At 40.0% G+C, this 13,272-nt stretch overlaps 1 protein-coding gene across 7 annotated transcripts in view; it reads left to right on the top strand.

The window, feature by feature from the left end:
- Positions 1-13,272, top strand: part of SIPA1L1 (signal induced proliferation associated 1 like 1) — a 356,124-nt gene that overhangs the window by 249,765 nt on the left and 93,087 nt on the right. For all 7 annotated transcript variants that reach the window (XM_055133895.1, XM_055133897.1, XM_055133896.1 and 4 more), the window contains one exon: positions 9,634-9,808. In XM_055133895.1, the coding sequence (XP_054989870.1) occupies positions 9,634-9,808 (175 nt within the window). The remainder of the gene's footprint in view (positions 1-9,633; positions 9,809-13,272) is intronic.

Raw genomic sequence — 13,272 nt, 5'->3', positions numbered from 1 at the left:
GCAAAATCCTAACCTATAGCTTAACCCAACCTACACTCAAGATGACTTCTGATATTTCAAAACTCTATTTGGAATATTGCATAAAAATACTATATATCTGTATGGAAAAAAATCTTACAGATGTGTCTGTGCTTTTTAAAAACTGTTATTTTTTTTTTAATTTTTTATTGTGGAAAGTTACAAAGTTACAAAGTTTTCAGGTTTAAATCTCAGTTATACAATGCTCGAATACCCATCCCTTCACCAGTGCTCATATTCCACCACCAAGAATCCCAGTATAGCTCCACCCCGCCCCCTCACACCCCAAACACCCCCACGCCCCTAGCCCCCCCACCCTAAGCCCCCCCCCCGCCTGTGTAACTAATAAATTTCACTTTACTTTCACTTTGATTGCATACAATATTTCAACAAAACTCACCATTATTGTTTGGAGAGTCTCCCCCCTAAAGTCAGACCTGCTGAAAAGGAAGCATTAGGTAATTTGTTTTCCATTGCTGAGGATGAAGAAGTGTGAGGTCGAGTGACCACACTTAGCGGCCTCTCAGTTTTGGGTTTCTGTAATTTAGTATTTTAGTAACTAAGTCCAGAGTGATATCTGCCAGAAGTTGCATCGTTGCCAACTTGTACTTCTCAGTTACATTATATTCCACATATGAGTGCAATCTTTCTATGTCTGTCTCTTTCTTTCTGACTCATTTCACTCAACATGATACTTTCCATGTTGATCCACTTGTATGCAAATTTCATGACTTCATGTTTCCTGACAGCTACATAGTATTCCATTGTGTAAATATACCAGAGTTTCTTTAGCCAATCATCTGTTTTCGGGCACTCTGGTTTTTTCCATATTGTGGCTATTGTGAACAGAGCGGCAATGAACATGGAAATGCAGATGTCATCTCTACTATACCTTTTTGCCTCTCCGGGATATATTCCCAGGAGTGGTATTGCTGGGTCAAATGGGAGCTCAATTTCTAACTTTTTGAGAATCGTCCATATTGTTTTCCAAAAGGGCTGAACCAGTCGGCATTCCCACCAGCAGTGAAGGAGAGTCCCTTTCTCCCCACATCCACGCCAACACCGGTTGCTTTTGTTTTTGGGGATGTGGGCCAGTCTCTGTGGTGTGAGATGATATCTCATTGTTGTTTTGATCTGCATTTCCCTGATGATTAGTGATGTTGAACATTTTCTCATGTGCCTCTTAGCCATTCGGATTTCTTCTTTGGAAAAGTTTCTGTTCATTTCATCAGCCCATTTTTTGATCGGGTTGGCAGTTTTCTTCTTGTGGAGTTCAACCAGTGCATTGTATATCCTTGTTATCAACCCTTTATCGGATGGGTACTGCATAAATATCCTTTCCCATTCTGTAGACTGTCTTTGTATTTTGGTCACTGTTTCTTTTGAGTTGCAGAAGCTCCTTAGTTTGAGATAGTCCCATTTATTTATCTTTGTTTTCACTAGCTTAGCCAGTGGCGTGTCAGCTTTGAAGATACCTTTGGCTTCAATGTCGTGGAGGGTTTTGCCGACCTTATCTTCAATGTACCTTAGGGATTCTGGTCTGATGTTGAGGTCTTTAATCCAGTTTGATCTGATTTTTGTACATGGTGATAGATGGAGGTCTAAGCCCATTTTTTTGCATGTAGCCGTCCAGTTTTGCCAGCACAATTTGTTAAACATGCTTTCCTTGCTCCACTTCACATTTCTTGCTCCCTTATCAAAGATTAGATGATCATATATTTGGGGGTGTATGTCAGAGTATTCAATCCTGTTCCATTGGTCTGCCGCTCTGCCTTTGTTCCAGTACCATGCTGTTTTAATGACTACCGCTTTGTAGTAGAGTTGGAAGTTGGGGAGGTTGATTCCTCCCATTTTCTTTTTCCCAAGAATTGCTTTAGCTATTCGTGGGGGCTTATTGTTCCATATGAATTTCAGGAGCGCTTGCTCCATTTCTTTGAAGAATGTCAAGGGTATCCCTATAGGGATCGCATTGAATTTGTACAATGCTTTGGGGAGAATTGCCATTTTGACAATATTAATTCTTCCAATCCATGAGCAGGGGATGTCTTTCCATTTCCTCGTGTCCTCTTTTATTTCCTGAAGTAGTGTTTTATAGTTTTCATTATACAAGTCCTTTACCTCCTTTGTTAAGCTGATTCCGAGGTATTTGATTTTTTGAGGCGCAATTGTGAATGGGATTGCTTTTCTCAGGTCACTTTCTTCTCTCTCATTATTTGCATATAGGAAAGCCATGGACTTTTGGGTATTGATTCTATAGCCTGCAACTTTACTGTACGAGTCTATTGTTTCTAGGAGTTTCTTGGTAGAGGTTTTAGGGTTCTCTAAGTATAGTATCATATCATCTGCGAATAGTGAGAGCTTGATTTCTTCCTTTCCTACCTGAATGCCCTTAATGTCTTTTTCTTGCCTAATCGCTATTGCAAGTACTTCCAGTACTATATTGAACAGAAGTGGAGAGAGTGGGCATCCTTGTCTCGTCCCTGTTCTCAGAGGGAAGGCTCTTAGTTTTTCCCCATTGAGGACAATGCTTGCCATAGGCTTGTGATAAATGGCTTTGACTATATTGAGGAAGGTCCCTTCTATACCTATTTTGGCTAGTGTTTTCATCATAAACGGATGCTGGATCTTGTCAAATGCTTTCTCTGCATCTATTGATATGATTATATGATTTTTATCTTTTCTTTTGTTGATATGGTGGATTATGTTGATTGATTTCCGGATGTTAAACCATCCTTGCATCCCCGGGATGAATCCCACTTGGTCGTGGTGTATGATCTTTTTGATAAGTTGTTGAATTCTATTTGCTAATATTTTGTTGAGAATTTTTGCATCTGTGTTCATCAGGGATATTGGCCTGTAGTTTTCTTTTTTTGTGGTGTCTTTGTTTGCTTTTGGTATTAGGGAGATATGAGCCTCATAGAAACTGTTAGGGAGGGTTTCTGTTTCTTCAATTTCCTGGAAGAGCTTGAGAAGGACTGGCAAAAGGTCCTCTTTAAATGTTTGGAAGAACTCACTAGTGAATCCGTCTGGACCTGGGCTTTTGTTTTTGGGGAGACTTTTGATTACCATTTCAATTTCCTTGATGTTAATTGAACTATTCAGGTACTCCAGGTCTTCTTGGTTCAGCCTTGGGAGATTATAGGAGTCGAGGAATTTATCCATTTCTTCTAGATTCTCTTGTTTCGTGGCATAGAGATTTTCAAAGTAGTCTCTGATGATCTTTTGAATTTCATTGGTTTCTGTCGTGATGTCCCCCTTTTCATTTCTGATTCGGCTTATAAGGGTTCTCTCTCTCTCTTTCTTTGTGAGTCTTGCTAGTGGTTTATCAATCTTGTTTATTTTCTCGAAGAACCAGCTCTTGGTTTCATTGATCTTCCGGATTGTCTTTTGGGTTTCCATGTCATTAATTTCTGCTCTAAGTTTTATTATCTCTTTCCTTCTGCCTGGTTTTGGCTCCTTTTGTTGGTCCTTTTCTAAGGTCTTGAGCTGTGAAGTCAAGTTATTTATGTGGGCCCTTTCTTCCTTCCTGAGATATGCTTGCAGAGCTATAAATTTTCCCCTTAAAACGGCTTTAGCTGCGTCCCACAGGTTCTGGTAGCTCGTGTCTTCATTCTCATTTGTTTCTAGGTACCTTTTGATTTCTTCCTTGATTTCCTTCCTGACCCACTCATTGTTCAATATCGAGCTATTTAATTTCCAGGTGTTTGATTTGGTTTTCTGCATCTGTCCACAGTTAAGTTTTATCTTCAGTGCATCATGGTCTGAAAAGATAGCTGGTACAATGTCTATCTTGTTGATTCTGTTGAGGTATGTTGTGTGGCCCAGCGCATGGTCTATTCTGGAAAATGTTCCATGTGCACTGGAAAAGAATGTGTATTCCTTTTTTTGGGGATATAAAGCCCTGTATAGATCTATTAGCCCTCTCTCTTCTATTTCTTCCTTCAAAGCCAGTATTTCATTGGTGAGTTTTAATCTTCTAGATCTGTCCAGAGGAGACAGTGCAGTGTTGAAGTCTCCAACTACTATTGTGTTGCTCGAGATGTCCTTCTCGAGGTCTCTTAGCAGCTGTTGTAGGTATTTAGCTGGTCCCTCATTGGGTGCGTAGACATTCAGGAGTGTGATTTCTTCCTGATGTACACATCCCTTGATTAATAAAAAGTGGCCTTCACTATCCCTTCTAATCTTTTTCAACCTGAAGTCTATGTTGTCCGATACTAGTAAAGCCACTCCGGCTTTCTTGAGGGAGTTGTTTGCTTGCAGGATTGTTTTCCATCCTTTGACTTTGAGTCTGTGTTTGTTCTGGCTATTCAGATGTGTTTCTTGCAGGCAACAGAAGGTTGGGTTGAGTCTCTGAATCCATTTTGCCAGTCTGTGTCTCTTAATTGGTGAATTCAGACCATTGACATTAAGGGAGATTATTGTTATGGGATTTTGTGCCGTCTTTGTGCAAGGGTTTGTTGTGCTTGTAGAGGTTGTTCTTGTCTTACAATAGCCCCTTTAGTGCTTCTTTTAGGTTTGGTTTTGAGTCTATGAAGTTCCTGAGCTGTTGTTTATCCCCAAAGTAGTGTATGATTCCTTCTAGTTTGAATGAGAGTTTAGCCGGATAAAGTATTCTTGGTGAAGCGTTGATTTCATTGAGTTTTTTCACTATATCCCACCATTGCCTTCGAGCTTGGAGGGTTTCCTCTGATAGATCTGCTGTGAGCCTAAGGGGTGCTCCTTTGTATGCGATTTCCTTCTTGGACCTTGCTGCTTGGAGTATTGTGTCTCTCTGGAAGATGTCCATCATTGTAACTATGATATGTCTTGGGGTTTTTCTGTTAGGATCTCTTTTAGCTGGCACTCTCCGGGCGCCTTGAATCTGGATGCCTGCATTGTCCAGCTGTGGGAAGTTTTCCGCAATGATTTGTTTGACTGTGTCTTTTTCGTTGGGGTTGGTTCCCTGTGGTTCTGGTAGTCCAATGATTCTAATGTTGTTCCTCTTGAACTCATCCCCTAGGACTCTGATTCTGGCTAGAGCTATTTTGAGGTCTCTTGCCATGGTTTGATGTTGCCTGTAGGCCTCTTGCAGCTCATCTTCAAGCATACTGATTCTGTCTTCGGCTGCAGTCATCCTATTGTTGAGGGCAGTCAGAGAGTTTTTGATTTCATGTACGGAATCCTTCATTTCTTTTTGAAGGTTTTTTATTTCTGCTCTCATTTCTTCCCGTATTTTGTCGGCTGTCTGTTGTATTGTTTCCGCCAGGTCTACCTTGAAGTTGTCCATCTTTGCATTGAGTTGATTGAACATGTTGAGGATTTCAAGTCTGAATTCTTTCTCAGAGAGGTCAAGTTTGTAGGAGGCGCCCATTGAGGTTTCCGGATTCCTTTGATCGTCCTCTGGTTGCAATGGGGATTTTCGCTGTTTCTTCATGTTGTTTGTGGTGATATGAAAGAGGGCTCTTGATGATGAGTGTCCCTGTTTCCTTTGCGGGAAGACAGGACGGCGGCGGCGCTTGGGGTCGGCGTGCCGGCCACTCGGCCGGCAGTCCGGAGGGGAGGGAAGCCCGGGGTGCTCAGGGCCGCGGAGCAGGCTGGGTCCGGAAGGGCGGGTCGAGGGAGCGTCACAGACCTTTGCCGGAAGACAGGACGGCGGCGGCGCTTGGGGTCGGCGTGCCGGCCAAAAACTGTTATTTTATATAACCTTATGGCCATTCAGAACCCCCAAACCAAGCTCTAATTCTATTTACATTTGCTCTTTTTCTTGAAATGTTCCTTTATTACATTTACATAACTCCTCCTTAACAGTTTCTCATTTTTTGGCAGGGACATGGTTGCTAACTTAGGATTGTAAGCGCTTTTGTCAGAAAATGCCACCTACCTTGATTTAATTGAAGTAGGAACTAAACATATAGTTAATGTGTGTGCACTTCAGAGGGGAGAGCAGTGACATTTGGCACTGTTTCAAACCAGAGGAAATTTGACATTTTAGCAAGTGTCCTCATCTTCTTAAAAGAGGCTTTCTTTTACAACCAGCAAAAGCCAGTTTGTTCTCCCAGCTGCAGGTGGGGCTCACTGGAGATTGAGAAATGTGTCCAAAGAAGGCAGCACATTTTCTCAGTGTCTCTGGGTTATGAGTTCTCAGTGGTTTGAAGAAAGTTTCCTTACTTTTGGCTGTGAACCATATAAAGGAACCCACTTAAATGTTGCACAGTGAAATCTTATATGCTTTTATCTAACAAGTTTTGAAAAAGCCAAATTTAATGTCACTTTAATGCTTTCTGTGAGACAGGGAACTTCTTATTTTGTTTCATGATAAGGCTGATCTGAGAGACACAGAGCCAATCAGCAAATAGCTCCTAGTCCCTCCTCCCTTTCTCCAGAGTGCTGATTCTCTCTCAGGCACTTTCCCTGCAAGACAGGAGTAATCTTACTCTGTGTATGAAGGATCCTTTTGCGATGAACACAGAACCTGCCATGACACTGAATTTATTGAGACCTGATGAGTATTCAGTTCAATTCGTAGCCAAGATGAAATCTCTGCCTTAGAGTTTGCGTCCAAGCATACGCCACATTTAGGTGTTTGAAGCAAGTCAGCTGGGGGATATGTCTGTGGTATATAGTTTGGTTTTATGAAGATCTCTTCTCATTTATTTTACCTACTGTCGTCCCATTGTTCATCGATTTGCTGGAGCGGACATCAGAAACATCTCCATTGTGAGACTTGTTGTTACTGTGTTTGGCATATCAAATACACCACAGGTAGTTTGCTAGGCTCTGCTGTGCAGGTAGGATATTCTCGGTAGCTTGCTGGGCTCTCTGAGAGGGCCGAAAGAATCCGATTCGGGTTAACCGCATGCAAGGCAAACGCCCTACCCGTTGTGCTGTCACTCCAGTCCATTTTTCCTACATATGCTTAAAAAATAAAAGAGCTAAGACATAAATGTGCTTCTATTAATAGCTAAAACAAGATATAAGGATTAAAAAGTTGTATGCTGTTTCGGTCTATCCCAGTATCAGAATAAGCAACTTTTGGGGCTGGAAGCAATAGCACGGTGGGTAGGGCATTTGCCTTACATGCGGCCAACCCGGGTTCAGTTCCCAGCATATGGTCCCATATGGTCCCCTGAGCACCGCCAGGAGTAATTCTTGAGTGTACAGCCAGGAGTAACCCCTATGCATCACCAGGTGTGACCCTAAAGAAAGCAAAAAAAAAAAAAACCAGAACAAGCAGCCTTTGTTGGTTTCAGGCTTGGAATTTCACCTTCCGCTTATTGGAGTGGACAGAATAAGGTAGAGTCACTTCTGTTCAACCATGGAAATCCTACAATACTTATGCCTACATGTCAGGTAAAGGGTAGGGCGTTTTTCTATCAATTAGATACAGTGAGGGAGATCGGGGGATAGCAAGCAAGACACCACTATTACATATTCTATGTTTTCAGTAACCTGAACCATTGGATTAGAAAGTTGGAAAGAGTAGTTCAAGATCTCGCCCCTACTCCCACACCACGGAGCTGGAGAGGTGGCACAGTAGGTAGGGCACTTGCCTTGCATATGGCCGACCCAAGTTTGATCCCCTGCACCCCATTTGCTACCCCAAACATCACCAGGAGTGATTCTTGAGCGCAGAGCCAGAAGTAAGCTGTTAACACTGTTGGGTGTGGCCCAACACATGAAAACCAGAAAATCCCATCCCCTAATTCGAGGTACAATATATTTTAGAATTTAGAAATTTCCAGATTTAAGAACAACAATAGAATGCATGCATCATGTAACAATCTTCCAAATAAGGTCTTGGAAGCACCCCACAATCAAACACGTTAATGTTTCTACAAGAAAATATATTCACATAAAATGAATAAATCAAAGTATTAATGTCAATCCTATGTGTTTGTTTAAATACAGTTTTTACCTTTCCAGTTTAGAATTGCAAATATGGGGCTGTGGACATAATGCTAAAAGAACAGGAATAAAGGAAGACAAATATGGTTGAATTTTGAAAGTTTTAACAGACCTAAATCACAGATCTGATGGCTTGGAATCTGTATTTCTTCCTTACTACACCAGTTACCTTTTCTTCCATTCTCTGGCCTTCTCTTTTCTTATCTGGTTAATGTTTACTTTGTGACTCGTGTAAGGATAAGCTTTTATATGTTAAGCACAGAAAATGGTTGCATATAGTTGGGTATTCATAACCTATATTAAAATGTTGCCTCTTTTCTTTCCCTTGGAGGAAATACTGCAGGCCAGAGAAATAGTATAGCGCCAACCGAAGTTTGATCCCAGGTACCACATGACCTACTAGGCACTGCAGCGTGACCCCAGTGCACCACTATGGTGACCCGTAGGTCCCAACATTGAACCCCTATCCTGGTTGGCCAAATAGTGCCAGAGTGGGCCCAGATTCTCCCTGAGTACCAGTTGGAAAATCCCCCCCCACACACACACACACCTTTCACCTCTCCTCAATAAAAGATAGAACTTTATAGGTTCAAAAGTTGCAGTGCTGCTCTGGAACTAGGTCTGTGTAGTAAGGGTTGTCTTTATTTCTCTGAATATTTGAGTTTACATTTTTATACAGGAACCTTTTCTTCTTTTCTTTTCTTTTCTTTTCTTTTCTTTTCTTTTCTTTTCTTTTCTTTTCTTTTCTTTTCTTTCCTTTCCTTTCCTTTCCTTTTCTTTTTTTTAGCATCCACGGGGTATGTCACCAGACCTACCATTTCTGTTTGTTCTGTGTTTTCCCCCTTCCCTTCCCTTTCCTTCGTTGCTGTTGTTGGGATGATGGGGTGGGGGGCAGGAGGGGGGGATATTGATTGTGGAGCCTGTACTGGGTGGGAGTGTTCACTAGGGGTTGCACATCTGATGGCCGTGTTTTCCTGGGGTCCCTGCTGTGCACACTGTGTGCTCACCACGGCTTGTGCTCTTGACTGAAGTGTTCTCACATCTGTGTTTGCAATGACCACTGTGGATTGTGCATTTCAGTTACTATGCACTAGGAGATAAGTTTTCCAACTCTATATGAAAACAAAATTCAAGGATACAAATTTTAGTGCAGGGCAGTTGTTTTTTTTTTTTTAATAAACTTCACAAAGAAATCCATAGAATAATTTTTGTTTTGTTTTGAGGCCATACCCATTGATGCCTGGGGTTTACTCCTGGCTGTATACTCAGAAATTACTCCTGTCAGTGCTCAGGGGATCTATGGAATTCCTGGTATTGAACCCCGGTCACCCAAGTGCAAGGCAAGCACCCTACCCCAAGGCTTTTTTTTTTTTAAGGGGCTAAAACCTTGAAGAAAAATGCTCTTTTGTTGTCAGGCTTTTTTATAGCCTCATTTTGCACTTTGAAATCTATTAACAGAATATTCTCTATGTTGTCTTTTCTAATGATGTGTGGTCATGACATTCAAGAGCTGTTTTTCTGGCCTTTTCTCTCAGTTCATGAAGATTATAATTATAGATACTTGCTTTATTGCATATTTTGGATCAGAGACAGATTAATAAAAGCAGAGGGTTTATGAGAAGAGAGATGCTAGCTGTTTGATGGACATAAGCATACAGGGCTTGTTAGCACTTATGTAGGACAAAATGAATCTGCTTTTGTTTATCTGCATTTTATTGCCTATTTTCACAGCTGAACTATCAACAGAAAGTAGGAATCATGTACTGCAAAAGTGGACAGAGCACTGAAGAAGAGATGTACAATAATGAATCAGCTGGCCCTGCCTTTGAGGAATTCCTTCAGTTATTGGGAGAGCGGGTTCGGCTTAAAGGATTTGAGAAATATCGTGCACAGCTTGACACCAAAAGTAAGAAATACTTATACCGAGCCCCTCCCCGCCTCCTACTAGGCTTATTTCCCTCTTGCTGTGTTGACGTTCATCTGCAATATTGCCCATAAGACAACATTGCCGTTTGTTAAAGAAAAATGCTGGTAATGGAAAGGAGGATGTCAGAGAGAAAGAGAGGATGTGTCCCCAGGACAGTGGAAGATCACAAAATAGCCAAGACCAAGCATTAAAAACTTTATAATGTTATCAGAGCTGAGGATGGAGTAAAGCAAGTTCTGTAGGATTGCTCCTGGAGAGTGTTGGAGAAACTTCTCTATATTTAGCTAAGTGCTGAAGGGATGAAAAAATTCCAGAAACTGACAACCATCTGGTTATAAACCCTAGAATTCTTTATTATCATTAATTCTTCTCATTATTCTCATACATGCTTATGAGCTTTTGTATAATTATCTTACATTTATTTTAAATGTATTAAATGTTTTTGATTAATTTTGCTATTATTGGTCATAGTCTAATGTGACCTCTAAGAAAACAGACTTCTATACTTTGGTATTTGTTTGGTTCGTAGAATGTGTTGGCTAAAAGTACGATAATTGAGAAATCTTAATTTCTCAGTTTAGTACTGGCTCACAAAAATAAGAAGTCAGTTCCATTCCCTAAATCAGTAATAAAATATTTAAGTTCTCATGTATCTAATTTGGTTACAGCATATTGACTTCTGCTCTGTGTCTGTGGAGAGACAACTTAAAATTTTATCTCAAAATCTGTTCATAGACACCTGTGACCTGTTTTTCTTTGAGAGGGTCTTTGGATTAACACATCTGTGCTGCAGTCCATAGTAATCTCTGATTTTTCTGTACAGGAAATTAAATAAGGAGTTAAGTCATGAAAACAGAAAAGCATTCATAAACTCCACTGCAGGGAAGAATTTCTTGTTGCCATGGTTTTGCTATTGCCAACTTGGAAACAACATACAAGAGAGGCTATTAAAACCCATAAATATCCTAGACTGTTAAATATTATTCGAACATTCCATATTCTACTTGGAACTGCCTTAAATGTTAAACTTCAATATGACCTTTAACTTCTTTGATCCAGATATTCTAATATTTACCCAGTACAGTAGATTCCTCTTATCCCAGTTTCTTGTATTACATAAGTTATCATCATCATAAAGAACTTTTGAAGCAGTCTGGGAAGATAATGTAATAAGCACATTAACTCTAAAGGAATGGCCAAATGGGGAGTTAATAAGATTATGCATTTTTGTATATTTACACATTTTCACTACCTCTTGAATGATGAAGGGTGTAATGTGGAATTTTTATAGCAAAACCATACTTAAGCAATTTGACATAATGTAAAGTGATAAAATAAGCAAAACAATGTGCTTATTTGCCCTAATAACTGGGAAAGCATAAAAGTGTTGAGCCTGGATTAGCAAACTGCTTCTAACCACATAGTTTTACAATTATGTAATATATTCAGCCAGGAAGAGTTATTTCTTTCTGAACTCCTTTGAGGTTTCCTTTTTATCCTTTTTTAAAAAAATTTTTTCCCAAATTTTATTTTATTAAAGCACCATGAGTTACAAAGTTTATAATTGGGTTTCTGATACACGGTATTCCGTCACCACCTGTGTCAGCTTTCTCCACCAGTGTTCCCAGGTTCCCACCTCGCCCCTCCCACCTTAGCTGCAGCCTGCCGTCTTGACAGGCATCTTTTACATTTGGTTATTAAAGTATGGGTCTTGTGATTTCAGTATTGTTGAGTTCTGTGGTTTGGGTATTTAGCTCCTTTGAGGTTTCTTAGACCCTTTCAAGTCATGCATCCTGAGAAGAGGAGTTCACGGTCCTCTTTTCTGTCCTTTCAGAGTGTCACATTTCCTAAAGTGAAGGCTAGGTAGGAAAGTGATTCCATACCAGAGCCCAGAAGGCAGTGTACTTATTGCTCATACTCCATGCTGATAAGATCAAAACACAGGGACCATTAGGCTTATCATTTAAACAAATATTAAGTAATGACTGACTGCAGAAACGGGGGCTCCCTTGTAGTCTTCCTAGGCCATTCCTCCTCCAGAAGAGATATTGCCCAGTATACTGTGGTATCACTTCTGTCATGTTATCCAACTTTAGGTCAAGAAGCTTTTTCTTCCAACATAGTCTTGAAAGAGAAAGTGCTTGGTGTTAGAGGATCTTTCCCTGTACATGAGACAGCTTAGGCAGATGCTATTGGATCTGTAGACTTGCAGTTTTCATTTAATTCAAATACTATTTTTGAGTTCTTTTATATTTTTCTACCTTGTTTCTTCCTACTGAGTTTCCAGTTAGATCTGCTAGATCCCTTACAAATCACTTACAAACCCAGTTATACATATGCCAGATCACTTATGTCTCATAGATCACTGAGCTGAGTCTCTCTGCTGTCATTTGAATAATTCCTATTAGTGTTTCTTCAGTCTTTCACTGTTCTTTTTTCCTCTCCCAATATCTCAATCGTACAATAGTCTGAGTCAGTGGAACTTTCATTTCAGACACTACAATTTTCAGGACTGGAAGTTGTATTGTTTCTGTTTTCTTACCTCTTTCACTTTTTCTCCTTATTGACTGATGACACTGTTTAAGGCCCTGGAAAATAGTTACATTATTTTATTTATTTATTTAATCTTTAAATATTTTTTTTTCATTGCAGATGTTATACAAAATAGATCCTTTGGACCAGAGTGATAGTTATAGGGGTTACCTTGGCTAGCATTTAGCCCACCTGAGTTCAATACCATGCACCACCTTTGGTGCTCCAAGAATCTCTGGGAGTGACCTCTGAGCACAAAACCAAGAATAACCTCTGAGCACCACAGGGTGGTACTCAAAGAACCAGATTAAATAAAATAACTCATTTCAAGTTATATGATTAAATTTTTATTTATCTTATTTTATGGTACAATCTTAAAGTCTTCATGTACTAATTCTGGCATCTCTGCCATTTGAGGTTTACTTCAAATAGATTTTCTCAAACTTATGATTTATAGTTTTCTTTTCAGATGTCTATAATTCTTGAGTAGTGGGCATTGTGATTATTTTATTGTTGAGTGAACTTTGGTTTTTTTTTTTAAAGTGTTAAATCTTATTTTGGTAGGCAGTTAAATTCACTGTCACTGTCATTCCGTTGCTCATCGATTTTGTTCGAATGGGCACCAGTAATGTCTCTTATTGTAAAACTTATTGTTACTGTTTGGCATATCCAATACGCCATGGGTAGCTTGCCAGGCTCTGCTGTGCGGATGCAATACTCTTGGTAATTTGCCAGGCTCTCCGAGAGGGACAGAGGAATCGAACACATGAAAGGCGAACGCCCTGCCGCTGTGCTATCGCTCCAGCCCAGGCAATTAAATTACTGATAAAATAACTTAAGTTTATGGATCTTGTTTTTAAACTTTATTAAAGCATGCCTAGAGTATTATTTATTTTCTGTTTAACTTCATC

Source organism: Sorex araneus, chromosome 3, assembly GCF_027595985.1.
Source record: "Sorex araneus isolate mSorAra2 chromosome 3, mSorAra2.pri, whole genome shotgun sequence".
Taxonomy (NCBI): domain Eukaryota; kingdom Metazoa; phylum Chordata; class Mammalia; order Eulipotyphla; family Soricidae; genus Sorex; species Sorex araneus.
The sequence above is the reverse complement of the archived record's forward strand: the minus strand, read 5'-3'. Positions and strand labels throughout refer to the sequence as shown.